The sequence below is a fragment of the Lonchura striata genome, chromosome 3 (genome assembly GCF_046129695.1).
Source record: "Lonchura striata isolate bLonStr1 chromosome 3, bLonStr1.mat, whole genome shotgun sequence".
NCBI lineage: Eukaryota > Metazoa > Chordata > Aves > Passeriformes > Estrildidae > Lonchura > Lonchura striata.
This window is the reverse complement of record NC_134605.1, coordinates 73314525-73327924: the sequence shown is the minus strand read 5'-3', so window position 1 is coordinate 73327924 and position 13400 is coordinate 73314525. Positions and strand designations below refer to the sequence as shown.

Genomic DNA, 13400 nt, shown 5'->3' with positions numbered 1-13400 from the left:
AACATATTCAGATGGAGCTACTCAGTGGTAACTTCTGAATATTGTATGTTGACCATATGATCATGCTGATTTAATCCAATAGAGAATCATATGGAAAGACAAACAGGAAATGAAACAGTGGCAATAGCTTAGCTAATACTTGACAAATACTTCAGGGCTATTAAAATTACATCAAAACTGCTTCCCCTGGATTTTGCCTCATCTTCATCCAACATTAAAAAACAAAACAACAACAAAAAAAAGAGTAGCTACTTTTACCCAGAAATATCTAAACTCAGAAACAGACTAAAAAAAGCAGCTTAAAATGATTCTTAAAAAATAAAATACTCAGTCATTAAACAGAACAAAGACCTCCATTAGGGTATCTAATGAGATCATGCCTGGCTACAGTTCAATCAGAGAATAGCAAATATCCTTAAGGTTCAATGTAATTTTTCTTGTATTATATCCTTTTTCTTCTCCCAGTGTTCTTTTCCTGTTGCTAAAAGTAAAGAATAATCTGGCATGAGTAGATGTTTTACTGCTCTGCACTGGTGACTGCATGCTTCTGAGGGTCAGAACTGCAGGCATTATACACAGATTGTCCAACAGAAGCTGGACAGATGATTCAATAGCTATTCCATGATAATGGAATTCTGGATTTTCTTTGTTTCTCATGTGCTGTGTTTCAGGCCCATAATCAGGGAGAGCACAAGGACTGTTACAAGTTGAGTACTCAAGTCTTACAATTAATATGTAAACGACGGCTTTTAGAAAAAAAATTAATTAAAAATGTGAAGTTTAATTTTATAAATTGGAAATACTACACAAAGCTGATAAATCTGCTCTTTGGTAAAACAGATGGGAAAGCATTTCAAAACTAAAAACCTCCCAAAAAATCCCAACCAGTATCTCTTTGAAGATATGAAATACTTGATCATTAAAGAGACCAAGACATACCTAAGTTATGTGGTTCGCAGCCTACAGGGAACTTAACAAGATTGTTATTCATGTGTGACTCTTCATCTCCAAATTTATCAAAGATTCTTTTTTTATAATAAAAGATGGAATATAGCAGAACTACAAAGTAAATATAAACACAAGAATGGAACTAGCTACTAGTAGCACAGAATATTTACAGTCTTCCATGTTCATGTCTTCCAAACATGAACAAAGATGTGATTACTACTGTTATATGGAAGATATGATTTCTTTATTTTGAAACACCACTTCCCAAAGAATAGAGATATTTCTTAGTTTATGCTAATGCCATGCAGTCTGGATATGTCATCAACATTTTAATCACACCACTCTTTTCACTTATTAGCTATCATTTGGAAGAAGTTCACCTCCTAGACTTTTGTGCTAAATGCAATTTCTACATTAAAAAAAAAGAGTGGTTTCCTAAGGAAATGAAGTGTATGTTTCCACATTCTTTGTTTGCAAAAATTGTATGTCTGTCTGTGCACCACAGAAATTAACTTTCAAATACACCAGCCTGTTTCAACTGCATTTCAAAGGTGGACTGCACTCTCAAACTTCAAGAAGTTCCCTGAGCAGATAGAGGTCCCATTATCACTTATGTTGAGGGATAAAGTTTCCGTAGGAGAACAATACTGTGAATTCTTCACCACTGAGAAAAGCTTTCAGTAATATTCATGCTTTATTAGATGTCTGAGCACTGCTCCATGAAACATTCCTCTACAGGAGACCAATGTAACTAGGTTGGCTTCTCACGGAACAATTAAATACATAAAAAGTATCAAAATCAAGGCACAAATTACATTTTGTTGGACAGCAAACTTCACATCAACTAGGTTCCAAGAGGCTACAAAAAGGTGCTGTTTCTACAGTTCTCACAAAAATCTTGCAATTTAATAGGGAAAGATATGTTAAAACTGTATTACTAAGAGTTTACACCATGTAAACTTGAACTTTGAATTTTTTGAACTTTTGAGACTTTCAAGAATGTGGTATCTACAATGATACAAATACTCTAGGTAAAAAGTGCTAGAAATTCACCTTGTTTTTTTGCCTATTAGTAACTTGTCACAGAATTTCAAAGAGGGTTCTGAGGATCATGGATAGTAGTCCTAAACACTGCCCTTGAAGAATAGTTTGTGCTTTCACATGTCTGAGACAACATCCAGAAATGGAGAGACACTTGTGGTATTATTTGGGAATGGACTGATGAGCTCAGCAGTGCTTCAAAACTCATGGAAGAAAGGATTTTTCTACATAAAGAGGAGTAATTTATTTTTTTAAATTGTCTTCCTCTTGACCCCAGTATTTAGGATTTATCCAGCACGGGGGATTTTGTTTCCATTTCCTCTATTCCCCATTTATAGTATTGTTTATAGTTTGATCAGCTTTTTTGATTATCTTTACCTTGATTCCACTGGGAAAGGTTCATAAAGGAATTTTTTGTAGAAGTCTTTCTTAATATCATGAACTAGAATGACAGCTTTTCCTTGGTCATCGAACTGTGGTCTGCCAGCACGCCCCATCATCTGAAGCACATCTGCCAGAGAGACAATAATGTATAAACCAAATATTTGTTCAGATGTATAAATAAATGTATTTATGTTGGTATAATGCACAATATAGGTTTTTTGTATTACTTTGGCCTTGTATGCCCTATTGGATTTGACACTTCTAATTTTTTTTTCCATCTCAGATAAAGTCATGATGAACATCTTTCTGTCAGAGACAATCTTCTTGTACACTTAAAGACCATCCATTGCGATAGAATCTAGGCTTATATCTAATATTATATGCCTTTACTCTCCTTCCATTCCACATCCATCCCTCATTTTTTCACATGCAATTAAAGATGATGAGTAAGAGAACTCATGAAGGCTATAATGACAATTGTCTATAATCTCCTAATTTTCAAATACTTGACTTCACACTTACAGAAGTTCCTCATGTAGGCTTTTCTGCTCGATACAATTTCCTAGGTTTTGAGTACTCTAGAGATATAATGGTATAGGCAATTTCTAATTACTGAGCACTATGATATTTACCACTTTAAAAAGTTATATTAGTTATTAGCACTGGAGTAGAGATGGTTTCATATTTTATGTTGTCCCTACATCACAATATACAAATTTAAAAGCTGGTTCAGACACGCTAACTAGACACCATTATTCATAAATACTAATGAATGACTTCTATAAACACTGAAAATACTAGTTTATGCAAAACATGCTCAACTTGCTACCTGCCCCCAAGGATAAGCATGCTTATCATCTATTTGTTTGTCTTGTCTTCATTTGAGAAGTGCATAGGTTGTTTTGTGTCTCACTCACCAAAGCTCTGAATCCTTCTGGTACCTGAAACTCCTATTTAACTTAGAGGAAGCAATGGAGGCAATAATAAGTTTTACATCTTTATTTTACAAGTTTTAATGTTTTGTGTATTCTGTATGAGCTCTATCATACCTGCCCAGTATGTGGCTTGCAACACCTGGCATTTTGAAATTATTTATTTGAGTTAAGAAAAAGTAAGCTTTTGGCCCAAAGTTCTGTTGAGGAAGGCAAATCCAGACAGTAAGAAATGGGATACATCAACTGACCATTACAGGAGAAACAGACAACCCAATTGTGAGTTTTTAGTAACACACTGTGTACTGACTTATGTATAGAAAGCAATGTTTTTTATAATTTTATTCCTTTTGTTAGCTTAGGAGTGACATTAAGATGTAAAATGAAACTAGTTTAAATCTGCTGCTTCTGAATAAATATGTGCACAGGAAGGTGATGAAACAACTTCTTGCTGTTCTGTGTGGTGAATTAAATTGTGCATAATACCATATAGGAAATGGACTTACCAAAAAGCATCAGGAAATTATTTTTGCCAATATCCACTATGTAATTATCCAAACTCAATATTTTCTTTACTGACTATATGTTGCTTGGCTGCTTTTAACCACTGGACTAAACTCCTGAAGTATTAAATATGATCCAACTGGCTGACTAAATAAATGACTGTTAGCTGAGAAAAAGTCCTCCCCAAAACCTCTGACTTCACTCAAAGAAGCATTCTTGCTTAATTTGAAATTGCTGAACACTCCAGAGTGATTCATTCTGCCCTCAGCTGTTTTCTTGGAGCCAAATGCATTCCTGACACAGAAAGGTAACTTTAGTAGGGAGAATCCAAGTAATATTGTGATGGAACATCGCAGGCATAACTTCAGGGCAGCATTAAAGCATTATTGTGAAACTTTTGGGAGTATTTCAGAAAGAAATTAAGAAATTAATTACATTTTCATTTTACTGCTGCAGCAACACTGTACTACCTATCCCACAGAAGTTCCAGATGCATAAATACTCTCTAGAAAGTTAAAAATAAAAATGCTTTAGGAAAACCACACCACATGTTTCTTCATAAAATAAGGACTCTGCATTTTCTGTTGCAGTGCAGACAACAAAATCTGAATGTTTCCATCGCAGATGGTGGTATTCCATCCACCCCCTCCCCTGCCCCAAGTCTTACTGAAAATTCAGGAATTGAACAACACCCAGTGTTGAAGTTACCTGAATTAAAAATGACAATAAAGAGTGAGAGTATCAGCATTCCCTGAAGCCTTTGTGTGAGCTTGTACAACAGATTCCTCCAACAGCATAGTAAGTCTGCACTGTTTATTGAGTCTCTGATTTCTTATAGATATATTATTTTCTCTGCTACTGATTTCTGATGGTGCCATGGATTCAACATAAAATTTAAAACTTCCTTTGATTTCTTTCCTCGCCACTTTTCCCCGTTCAGTAATAAATGATCACCACGGCTTTCCCAGTCGGCATGAGCGCAATCTGACTTCGCTGCAGAGACTGCTTTCACTAAGTTTACATCAGCCAAAGTCTGTCACAAAATACAAGTGTGCATGGCTCAGATCCCAGGTCAGACCAGAATCGTTGGAAAAGAGAGTTGGTCTGAAAATTGATCCCAAGTTTCCTGCAGAGCACTAACCACTAAATTGAGCTCTATGATGGGTTATTTGAAGAAGTAACCCGTAGCATTTTCAGTTTGAGCTTGTTTTTTCATGTTACTAAGCTTCTCTTGATGAAAAGACAGCGCGTGGCTAAAAAGATGCAAGCTCTGTATTTACCTAACAAATACCATTTAGATTGTCCTTAGGTGTACACATCGCTAGTGTAGTATAGGAACATTTAATAATAAACTTTTGCTTCAGAAAAGAGAAAGGGAAAACAGAACAGGAAACCTGGAATAAATTTAGCTTGTCCTCATTCTTCAAACTTAGTACCATCCAGACAAATATTCTCCCTGTCTGAACTCTGAAAAAAGTTCTTCCATGGTTCACTTTCTTCAGCTTGTTGAAAACACTGCAGAACAGTTTATGAAAACTGGAGTTTACTGGAGCCAGAAAGCAATGAAAGTTTGTATCAAGCCAGAAATTAAAATTTTAATTTAGCTGCTTATTTCTGAAGTATCCTTTATATCACTGAAGATACCAGGCCAGGTTTTTTGTTTACTACCAAGTGACTATGTATACATTTTATTTTCTCATACGTGTGTGATTCAACTGTTGCATTTCAAACCATGACTAAGTTTACTCTTAAAGATTTGTTTCTATTTAGAAAAGGCTTAAGGAATGAAAAAAAAAGTCCACTCTTGAAAAAAAACTCCACTTTCTTTTATACAATTACCTAGTTAACTAGATATAGAGACTAGGCTTTATATTGTCCCTTTAATTGTTTAATGTCTATTTTGGGTGATACACATTAAAGGAGTTTAGAATGAAAAATGATTTGCGAAACAGAAACACTTTCATTATTGCACACCATCTTAAGAGTTCTCTGACAACTTGCATTAAACAAAAAAAACCCCCTTACCTCATGTCTCCTAGTCTTCATCCAAATACAGTTACTAAATAATTCAGGTCATTTGCATACACTTGAAATATATTTCAGGATTTGAACATTTCCATAATTTATGTGAGTACCTGTAATGGGATAATCCACATAACGCCTTGTTTTTCCATCGTAGTATTCTGTTCCTTTAACAATTACTAAATGAGCTGGAAAATTTACACCCCAAGCTAATGTGCTTGTGGCAATAAGAACCTAAGACAAAAAGAAAGATTAATGAGGTATATGTAACAAAAAGCCAACTTTTAAAATTCCATGGAAAACTCATTACAGCAGGATTCAAAAAGAACATGTGTACCTGGATTTTGCAGTTCACAAACAATTCTTCCACAGTTTTCCTGTCCCTTTCATGCAGACCCGCATGGTGCATGCCTATTCCAAAAGCAAGTGTCAGCTTCAGATTTGAATCTCTAACTGTGACTATAATATCATTCATCTGTAACAGAAAGAATAATTGCAGACTTTAGAATAGATGACTAAGAAATTTTAAACTTTTAGGTTCCTTATCTTGATTTTTTTTTGTTTTTGTAGCAAAAACAAAAAATAATGATAATTTGCTTTATGCTGTTTAAACAAGCAGGAAATCAGAGCCTTCTTTAGTCTCTGAAAAGACTGTTTTGTCTAAAAAAAAATACTATATTAACAATGGGGGTGGAATACAGAATGCACATGACATTATTGACATGCTAAGTAACAGAAAAGGAAATGAAAATGATGAAAATATCTTGACAGGTCTGACAAATATTGTGCATTCTGTTCTGTGTTTGTTTAATGCAATCCCTGGTATCAAAGGGGTTAGGACTGATATAAAAACATAGCAAATCCCTGCAACCAGTAACATAATAACAGTAATGAAAAATAAATTTGGCTCTCTCTAATTCCTTTGAACAGACAGACTATTCCTCAGTTTGATAATTTTGCAATTATTATTCATCAAGAAAGCTTCCTTTTCACATGCTGAAATGCAAATTAATTTGAAAATTTTTATTTGAGTGTGAGTTTGTAATTTATAGACTCAAAGTCTGTAGTGAAATCCAACATCTATTAAGTGTGTTCATTTAAAACTTTCAGAAGTCCAGACAAAAAGGTGTTTTTATTATTATTACGAATTATTTAAAATGTGATGTCAATTACTCTTGGAATCGTTTTTACTACTATCATTTTAACTATCTTTCTTGCCTACATTTTCAAGTCATAAATTTGATAATAAGCTTATTTACTTTTGGATGACTTCCGTGAAAAGCCTCTTAGTAATAATGAATGAAACTGTCTTGTTAAGTAATTCTGCCCTTCAAAATTATTTGTATTGTGTTATTTCTAAGGTCATTTATTATTTTATGTGATTTTAATATAATTATAGCCAGGAACTTAAAAATTAAGGCTCTTATTAATGGTTTCCTGGTGCCACCAGCAGTGGCATGATGATATTGCATACTTGGGGCAGAATCATTCATGGTCATAGGAGGTATAGCCAAGGTTAGGAAAAAAGCCAGTAGTGCAGAACAAATTATAGTAACAGAATAATTTGGACATAGTGTTTGGCCTAATCTCAGACTGAGTTCTTCAAAGGACTGAGATATGATAGCATCACATGACTACAGTGATACCTTCATTTCTACATAGGACGCTGAGGTGTTTCACTTCTGATGTTCAAGACTCTAACCTCTCTAAATATTTCCTGTGTTTTATAATTCTCACACCTTAATGTGAATAAAATGATTCACATCTCTAAATTCAAGTCGTGTGTTGCTACTAGCATAAAAAGAATCCTTAAAAGGCACAAAAAAAATCTAGAGAATATAACTGACCATACTGAGGATTTTAAAACAAACAAAGAAACAAACAAACAATATAGATTTTGTAAATCAATCAATTTTGTCAGGAAGAGTAAATTGCAAAGCATTTAAAAAGTCTATTTGTTGAAGCAATCTTGACTAACAGAACTACAACTGATGGCAGTAACAGGGAAACTAATTAAAAAAATAAATTGTTCAACTTTTGACAGATCAATTTCATCTGCCAATGGAAGCTCCTAAATTTTTCCCTTCACAATGCAGTTGCGTGGATGTTCCTGAGAGTTTCCTGTACTATAAGACATGGAAGGTTTGTTATATAAACTGATCTAGCACATATAAAAGAAAAGGGTGCTTACAAGAGTGAAAGGGTCCATAAAACATTGAAATGAAAGGGAGCAGAAAGAAAAATACCCAATGAATTGAGAATAAGTCCATTTAGGAAAGGGAGGCAAGAGGGGTAGATAAGTCCATGAGAGTAAAGAGATGAATGAAAGGAGGATATGTTAAAGGATAAAGTTTATCTATCTAGATACAATCAGCAAACCTTTGATTTCTCTACTCAACATGTAGACATGTGACTTCAGTGTAGACAACATGAATAATGACCCATCTTAAAGAGTTGTTTTTCTAAGACTAAAAAGTATCTGGATAAAATGGGAACACATATACTGTTTTCTCGAAAATTATGACCATCAACATACAATACTAAAAATATGATCAAACTTATTAATGATTTTTTTACTAGAGGTTTATTAATTTGTACTAGTACTGCATAGGCTCCTTATGCCTATGTATACACTTTAAGAAATAACTATATGTATTTATTGAACAGGAAATTAGGATGAAAAAAGTAGAAAACAAAATTGGTAAATATGTGAAAAACATAAAAATGCATCTAGATTTCAGTTAGTTTCTGCATTCAAGAATTGACAAAAGATACCACATTGCTAAAGTAATTTTTCTTCTCTCTACCAAGAATCAGCACCTTATAATAGTCATGTCTTTAACATAAGGGAACGAGCAAATTCCAAAGACAATAATTTCATTATTCACATTAAAAGAACATGATATTGGGAAAATAATGAATCTAAACCCCCTTTTCCTCTACAACAATACAGGGATCAAGTTAGCTGATTGGGATTAGTCTATAGTGATTAGACTGCTCCCTTCAGCACATGTGGTTTTACATTGGGAGCTATTTCCAGTACACAACCCGAGCTAAACCTTTCTGCCATAGAGTTGCCAGCAAAAAACATCCTAAATTCACACTGCTGGGAATTTATTCAAAGATGTTCTTCTTGCTTTTACAATCAATGGTGGTTATTTTTTTTCCCCTCTGACTCGTATTACAGCAGCGGCCTGTGGTGCTGTTAGTCATACCTGCAAAGCAGTGTAATTTACCACAGGAAAACTAAAGAACCCTTAGCAGGAGCACTGGCACATGTACTGCTATCCTGTCATTTTAGCAGCAGGGAATCCTAGTCATTTTTAGCTGACCCCTTACTTTCACATAAATCACTGTAATAAACATAACTGTTTTACCCACAGGCACAATCCAAGGCTTAAAATTCTCATGACAATTTATTTAAAAATGTAACTCCCTTTTGTCAGTGTAGTGTAAGAATATTACAACTTTCTATTAAGAAATAATGGCACAATTAATAGGTTCATTAAGCAGAAACAGACACAGCACTGTGACTATAAAACAAATCTAACATTTCTGAATTGTTATGACTCAATTACTATTTATCTTTCTGAAAACAACTGTCATATAGTTTTACTCACAGAAGGATAAATGAAATCTATATTATCTTAAGAATAGAAAAAAATATATTGAAATAATATAAGGAAATACACATTGCACTGGCATTAAAAAAACCCTGTACAACACCAATGCAGGGAACTTAATGCCAGGAAGAGATTTTTTTCCCTGGACTCATACACAAGCAGGATCAAGCCCACGCTGAAAAGTTTGGCTATCTTTCATAGCTTTTTTTTTTTTTTTTTTTTTTTTAAATGAACAAAGAAAAATATCTCCTGAAAACCAATTTGGGAACCTGGTAGCAAGGTTCTGCAAAATATTTATTCTAAAAAATAAACTTTATTTCTACATTTTCTATTCTAATTCCTAAACAAACCAGATTCTTGTCAAACTACTAAGTAGTAATTTTCTTTGTTCCTGCACATATGTAAACTGTTGAACCATTTACTTTAAGCTAATAGAACTTTTTTTTTTATATTTTAAATTTATTATACTTAAAAAGCTTTTGTAGAAAGATAGGATTCCATTTAAGCAGATACATTACCCTGTGCCTGAAATGCATTCCAGTCAGAGTATAATTCAGCAAGTTGATGACAATGCTGGCTCCAAAAGAAAGGAGGAGACCAGATTGGACAAGAATGAGCTAACAGATTGTGCAGCCCAATTCTGTCCCTTTGAGTGTGATATATTGTTTCAAGATGCTAAAACCCCATACTTTCTCAAAGCATATCTGTTGTGCTGGTTTTCCCATTTTCACAGAATCCTCATTATTAGTACTCTCTACTCTTTTCAAAGCACGTCAGACTCAGACCATATGCCACTGAATAATGCTTATCAATTGTCTAAAATGCCCAATAGAAGAAAGATCTGCCAAACAAAAGAATCGTGAAAGTTATGAAGTCTTTTACAAAAATAATTACATATTTCACATCTGCTACAGATGTTAAGTGAAACAAAAACATCTCCTTGTTATAACTAAATGTTAATTTTTATGACACACTTTTGTGTCATAAAACCAACATCTTGTAGAAGGAAGTTGAACTTCTATAATGACTGAAACACTTAGAAATCATTCTTGGATACCCTCCTGATCTTTAAAGGCAGGAAAAAAAAATCATCTTAAAAAATTATTTTTGATGAAGAATTGGCTTATCCCACACAGAACAAGCTGCCTAAAACAACTCAAATAATATTATTCAAGGAATATTTTAAAATGTGTTTTAAACAGTTGAGATATATTAATCATATTTAATAATATATAATAATACAGTAAAGAATAATAATATAATAAAACATTTAACACTAAGAGACACATTTAAATGACAGCAATATTCCTGTTCATGACACAGACCAGATTCTACAATTCCTGTTTTATAGCACAACATTACCTCAAAACATTAACATGGAGATAATAGGTTGTTTGATTTAAAGGTTAGGGAAGGAAAAGCCATCTTTTGTCTTTCCAAGAATTTTTAGGATTTTTTTTTTTTGTTGGTTTTGGGTTTTTTCTTTGTTTGTGTTTACTAACAATGCAAACTGACTACTGGTAAAATTTAATTCCCTTTCACGCATACAGCTATGTGTATTTCCCCACAGTGTACAAACACACATGTACTAATCCATAATTATTGCACACATGCTTATACACTCACATGTCTCAAATGGCAAAATCAGGATGGGTCTGATTCATTCTTCTAGAGTCAATGAATATCCTTCATTCAAGGGCCCTTGAATTCTGTGGAAGCAAACTATTGCCTGATATGGATACTATTGAATATTACTGCAGGTATCTCTGTGCTAAAGGATATTAGTTATTTCTAGAGGTTTCATAAAGAGCAGTCTTAACAAGATGCAGATGGTAAAAATGATTCAGAAAGCAGAATGCAAAAACCATTGTGGGTAAAGTTAAAACTATGTATACTGGTACATTTCTTCTTCCTCCTTGCACTGTAAATATTAAAGAAAAATAAATCTAAGTATCTGGACAAGGAATAAATTTTTAAAGAAACTCCACCAAACAAATAAGAAAACAGCCTGCTTGTCTGCTGGTGAGAACTGCATGCTAACTTCAAACAATAAACCATAAATACTACTTTTGTACTTTTGTTTTACGTTAAAAACAAAAGGCTGTAAAAACATTAGAGAAAAATAAATAAACTGAAAACTTGATTCAAATAAATTATGTTGTAAAAAGATTGCAACATTTTCTGCCACCACAGATGCAGATGCAATTTCTGACAGAGAAGGATTTGCTCCTCTTTAGTCAGCTCCTAATGTACAACAGCATAACTGATCTTACCCAAGCTGAGCATCAGAAACTGATGGCACTGTCTGTCTCCAACACAATAATCTGAGTATTGTCCCTTTTAACAAGATAAGTAATGGCTCACAAGCTTGAACATGACAGTCCTGGCTGACAATTCCAAATTAGAATTTTATCCACTAAGTGTATAATTAAAAATCCTCTAATGATTATACAAAAAAAAACAGGGTAAGCATAAGATTTTCTTTTTCCATGGGCATGTTGGCATCAAAGGACAAGAAAAAGAAATGAAGAATCACTCTATTTACATATGCAGTCTCCTCTTTGAGATGCACTGCCCATTCACATTTCTGTCATGATGCACCTGTGCCTCAAAAGCATGACCAAGACAATCTTTACAGAGTGATGTCTAATGAAGAGTCCTTGCTATTATTGCAGATGGCAAGGAAAACAGCTTCTGCTGCTGCTTCTTCAGTCTTTGTTGATAAATAAACTCAGTCTTGGGGCACATTGTAAGAAAGAGAAATTTTTGAATGCATATGGCCAAAGCAACTTACAGAAAAATTAAAAAAAACATCTCAAAGGCTCTAAAGGGAACTATTATTTTTTTGAGACTGCCCACTCATACTCTGGATGAACTGTAGCAGTGTTGCTTAAATCCTGAAGAATGTCTGCATGTGCAGTTGGAAAACACAGGGGTGAGCTTTAATGCATCAGCTACAAATCCTGGTACATAGAGTATTTTAAACATCATCGGAGGCTTCCTTGGTCAGACTAAAATATATGTAATGTATCAGGTCTTTGAGTGGCCATTTCTTCCCAAAAAAGCATGCAAAGAGTCTGAAACTTAGTTGGATAGGATCTGTGAAACAAATGTAACTATTTTAGTGGAGCAACAAGTCCAGCAGAAACTGCAAAACTTAGCAGCACTAAACCCAACAATTTTCATTAAGTACTGGCCAGTTTTATGAAGATTGACTGCTGTCTCCGCTTTCTGAATACCTTTCAACTTTCTGACTACTGTAATGGGTATGAGCCAAAACCTGCATATCTGACATGAAATTCAAGGAAAATGTCCAGGAAGAACTATTCCCAAAACCTAATGAAGCTGCCTATAAGAAGTATATTTTTCAGTAGATGCCTGCATAACAAATTCCTGTATAACAAGATGCCTGTATAACAAAATGCAATAATTCAGTTGCACCTGTTAGATAATGGCTCCTGTGAGGGAAAGAACATCTCACATGATTTCTCCATGATCCAGGCATGCTGTTATCTACTTTGGTGGCAACAGCTGAAGGGTTGTTTCTATATGTCCCTTCTACATACAAATATGTTTTCCAGAAGGTTCATGCAAGTTCATGTCATTTAATATAACTGATTGATATGCTGCCTGAATTTGATATTTGGAGCTGGGTGGCAAAAATGGAAGTGGATTTGCCTGTTATCTGAGAGTACTGTGAAAAGCAGCCTGGAAGTTTGTGAATAGAATCATTCATCACAAGCTTCAAATAAGAGCCTGCTTTACCACCACAGAGAGAATTTCTGCAGAGAAGATGAGTGAAGCTAACATAATGGCATACCTAATTAACAAAGGTCTAGTATTGGTAAAAACACATAAACAAAGAACCAGTACTAGGCTCTGCTGTATTTCAGTCTCTTCCCCACAAGGCATGAATCTCTCTGATACCATCACAAAGGAGAACAAG

At 34.1% G+C, this 13400-nt stretch overlaps 1 protein-coding gene across 3 annotated transcripts in view; it reads right to left on the bottom strand.

Annotated features, from left to right (window-relative positions):
* Window positions 1-13400, bottom strand: part of ASCC3 (activating signal cointegrator 1 complex subunit 3) — a 248972-nt gene that overhangs the window by 49820 nt on the left and 185752 nt on the right. For all 3 annotated transcript variants that reach the window (XM_021533823.3, XM_021533826.3, XM_021533825.3), the window contains 3 exons: window positions 6169-6306; window positions 5945-6065; window positions 2368-2500 (listed from right to left, as the gene is read on the bottom strand). In XM_021533823.3, the coding sequence (XP_021389498.2) occupies window positions 2368-2500; window positions 5945-6065; window positions 6169-6306 (392 nt within the window). The remainder of the gene's footprint in view (window positions 1-2367; window positions 2501-5944; window positions 6066-6168; window positions 6307-13400) is intronic.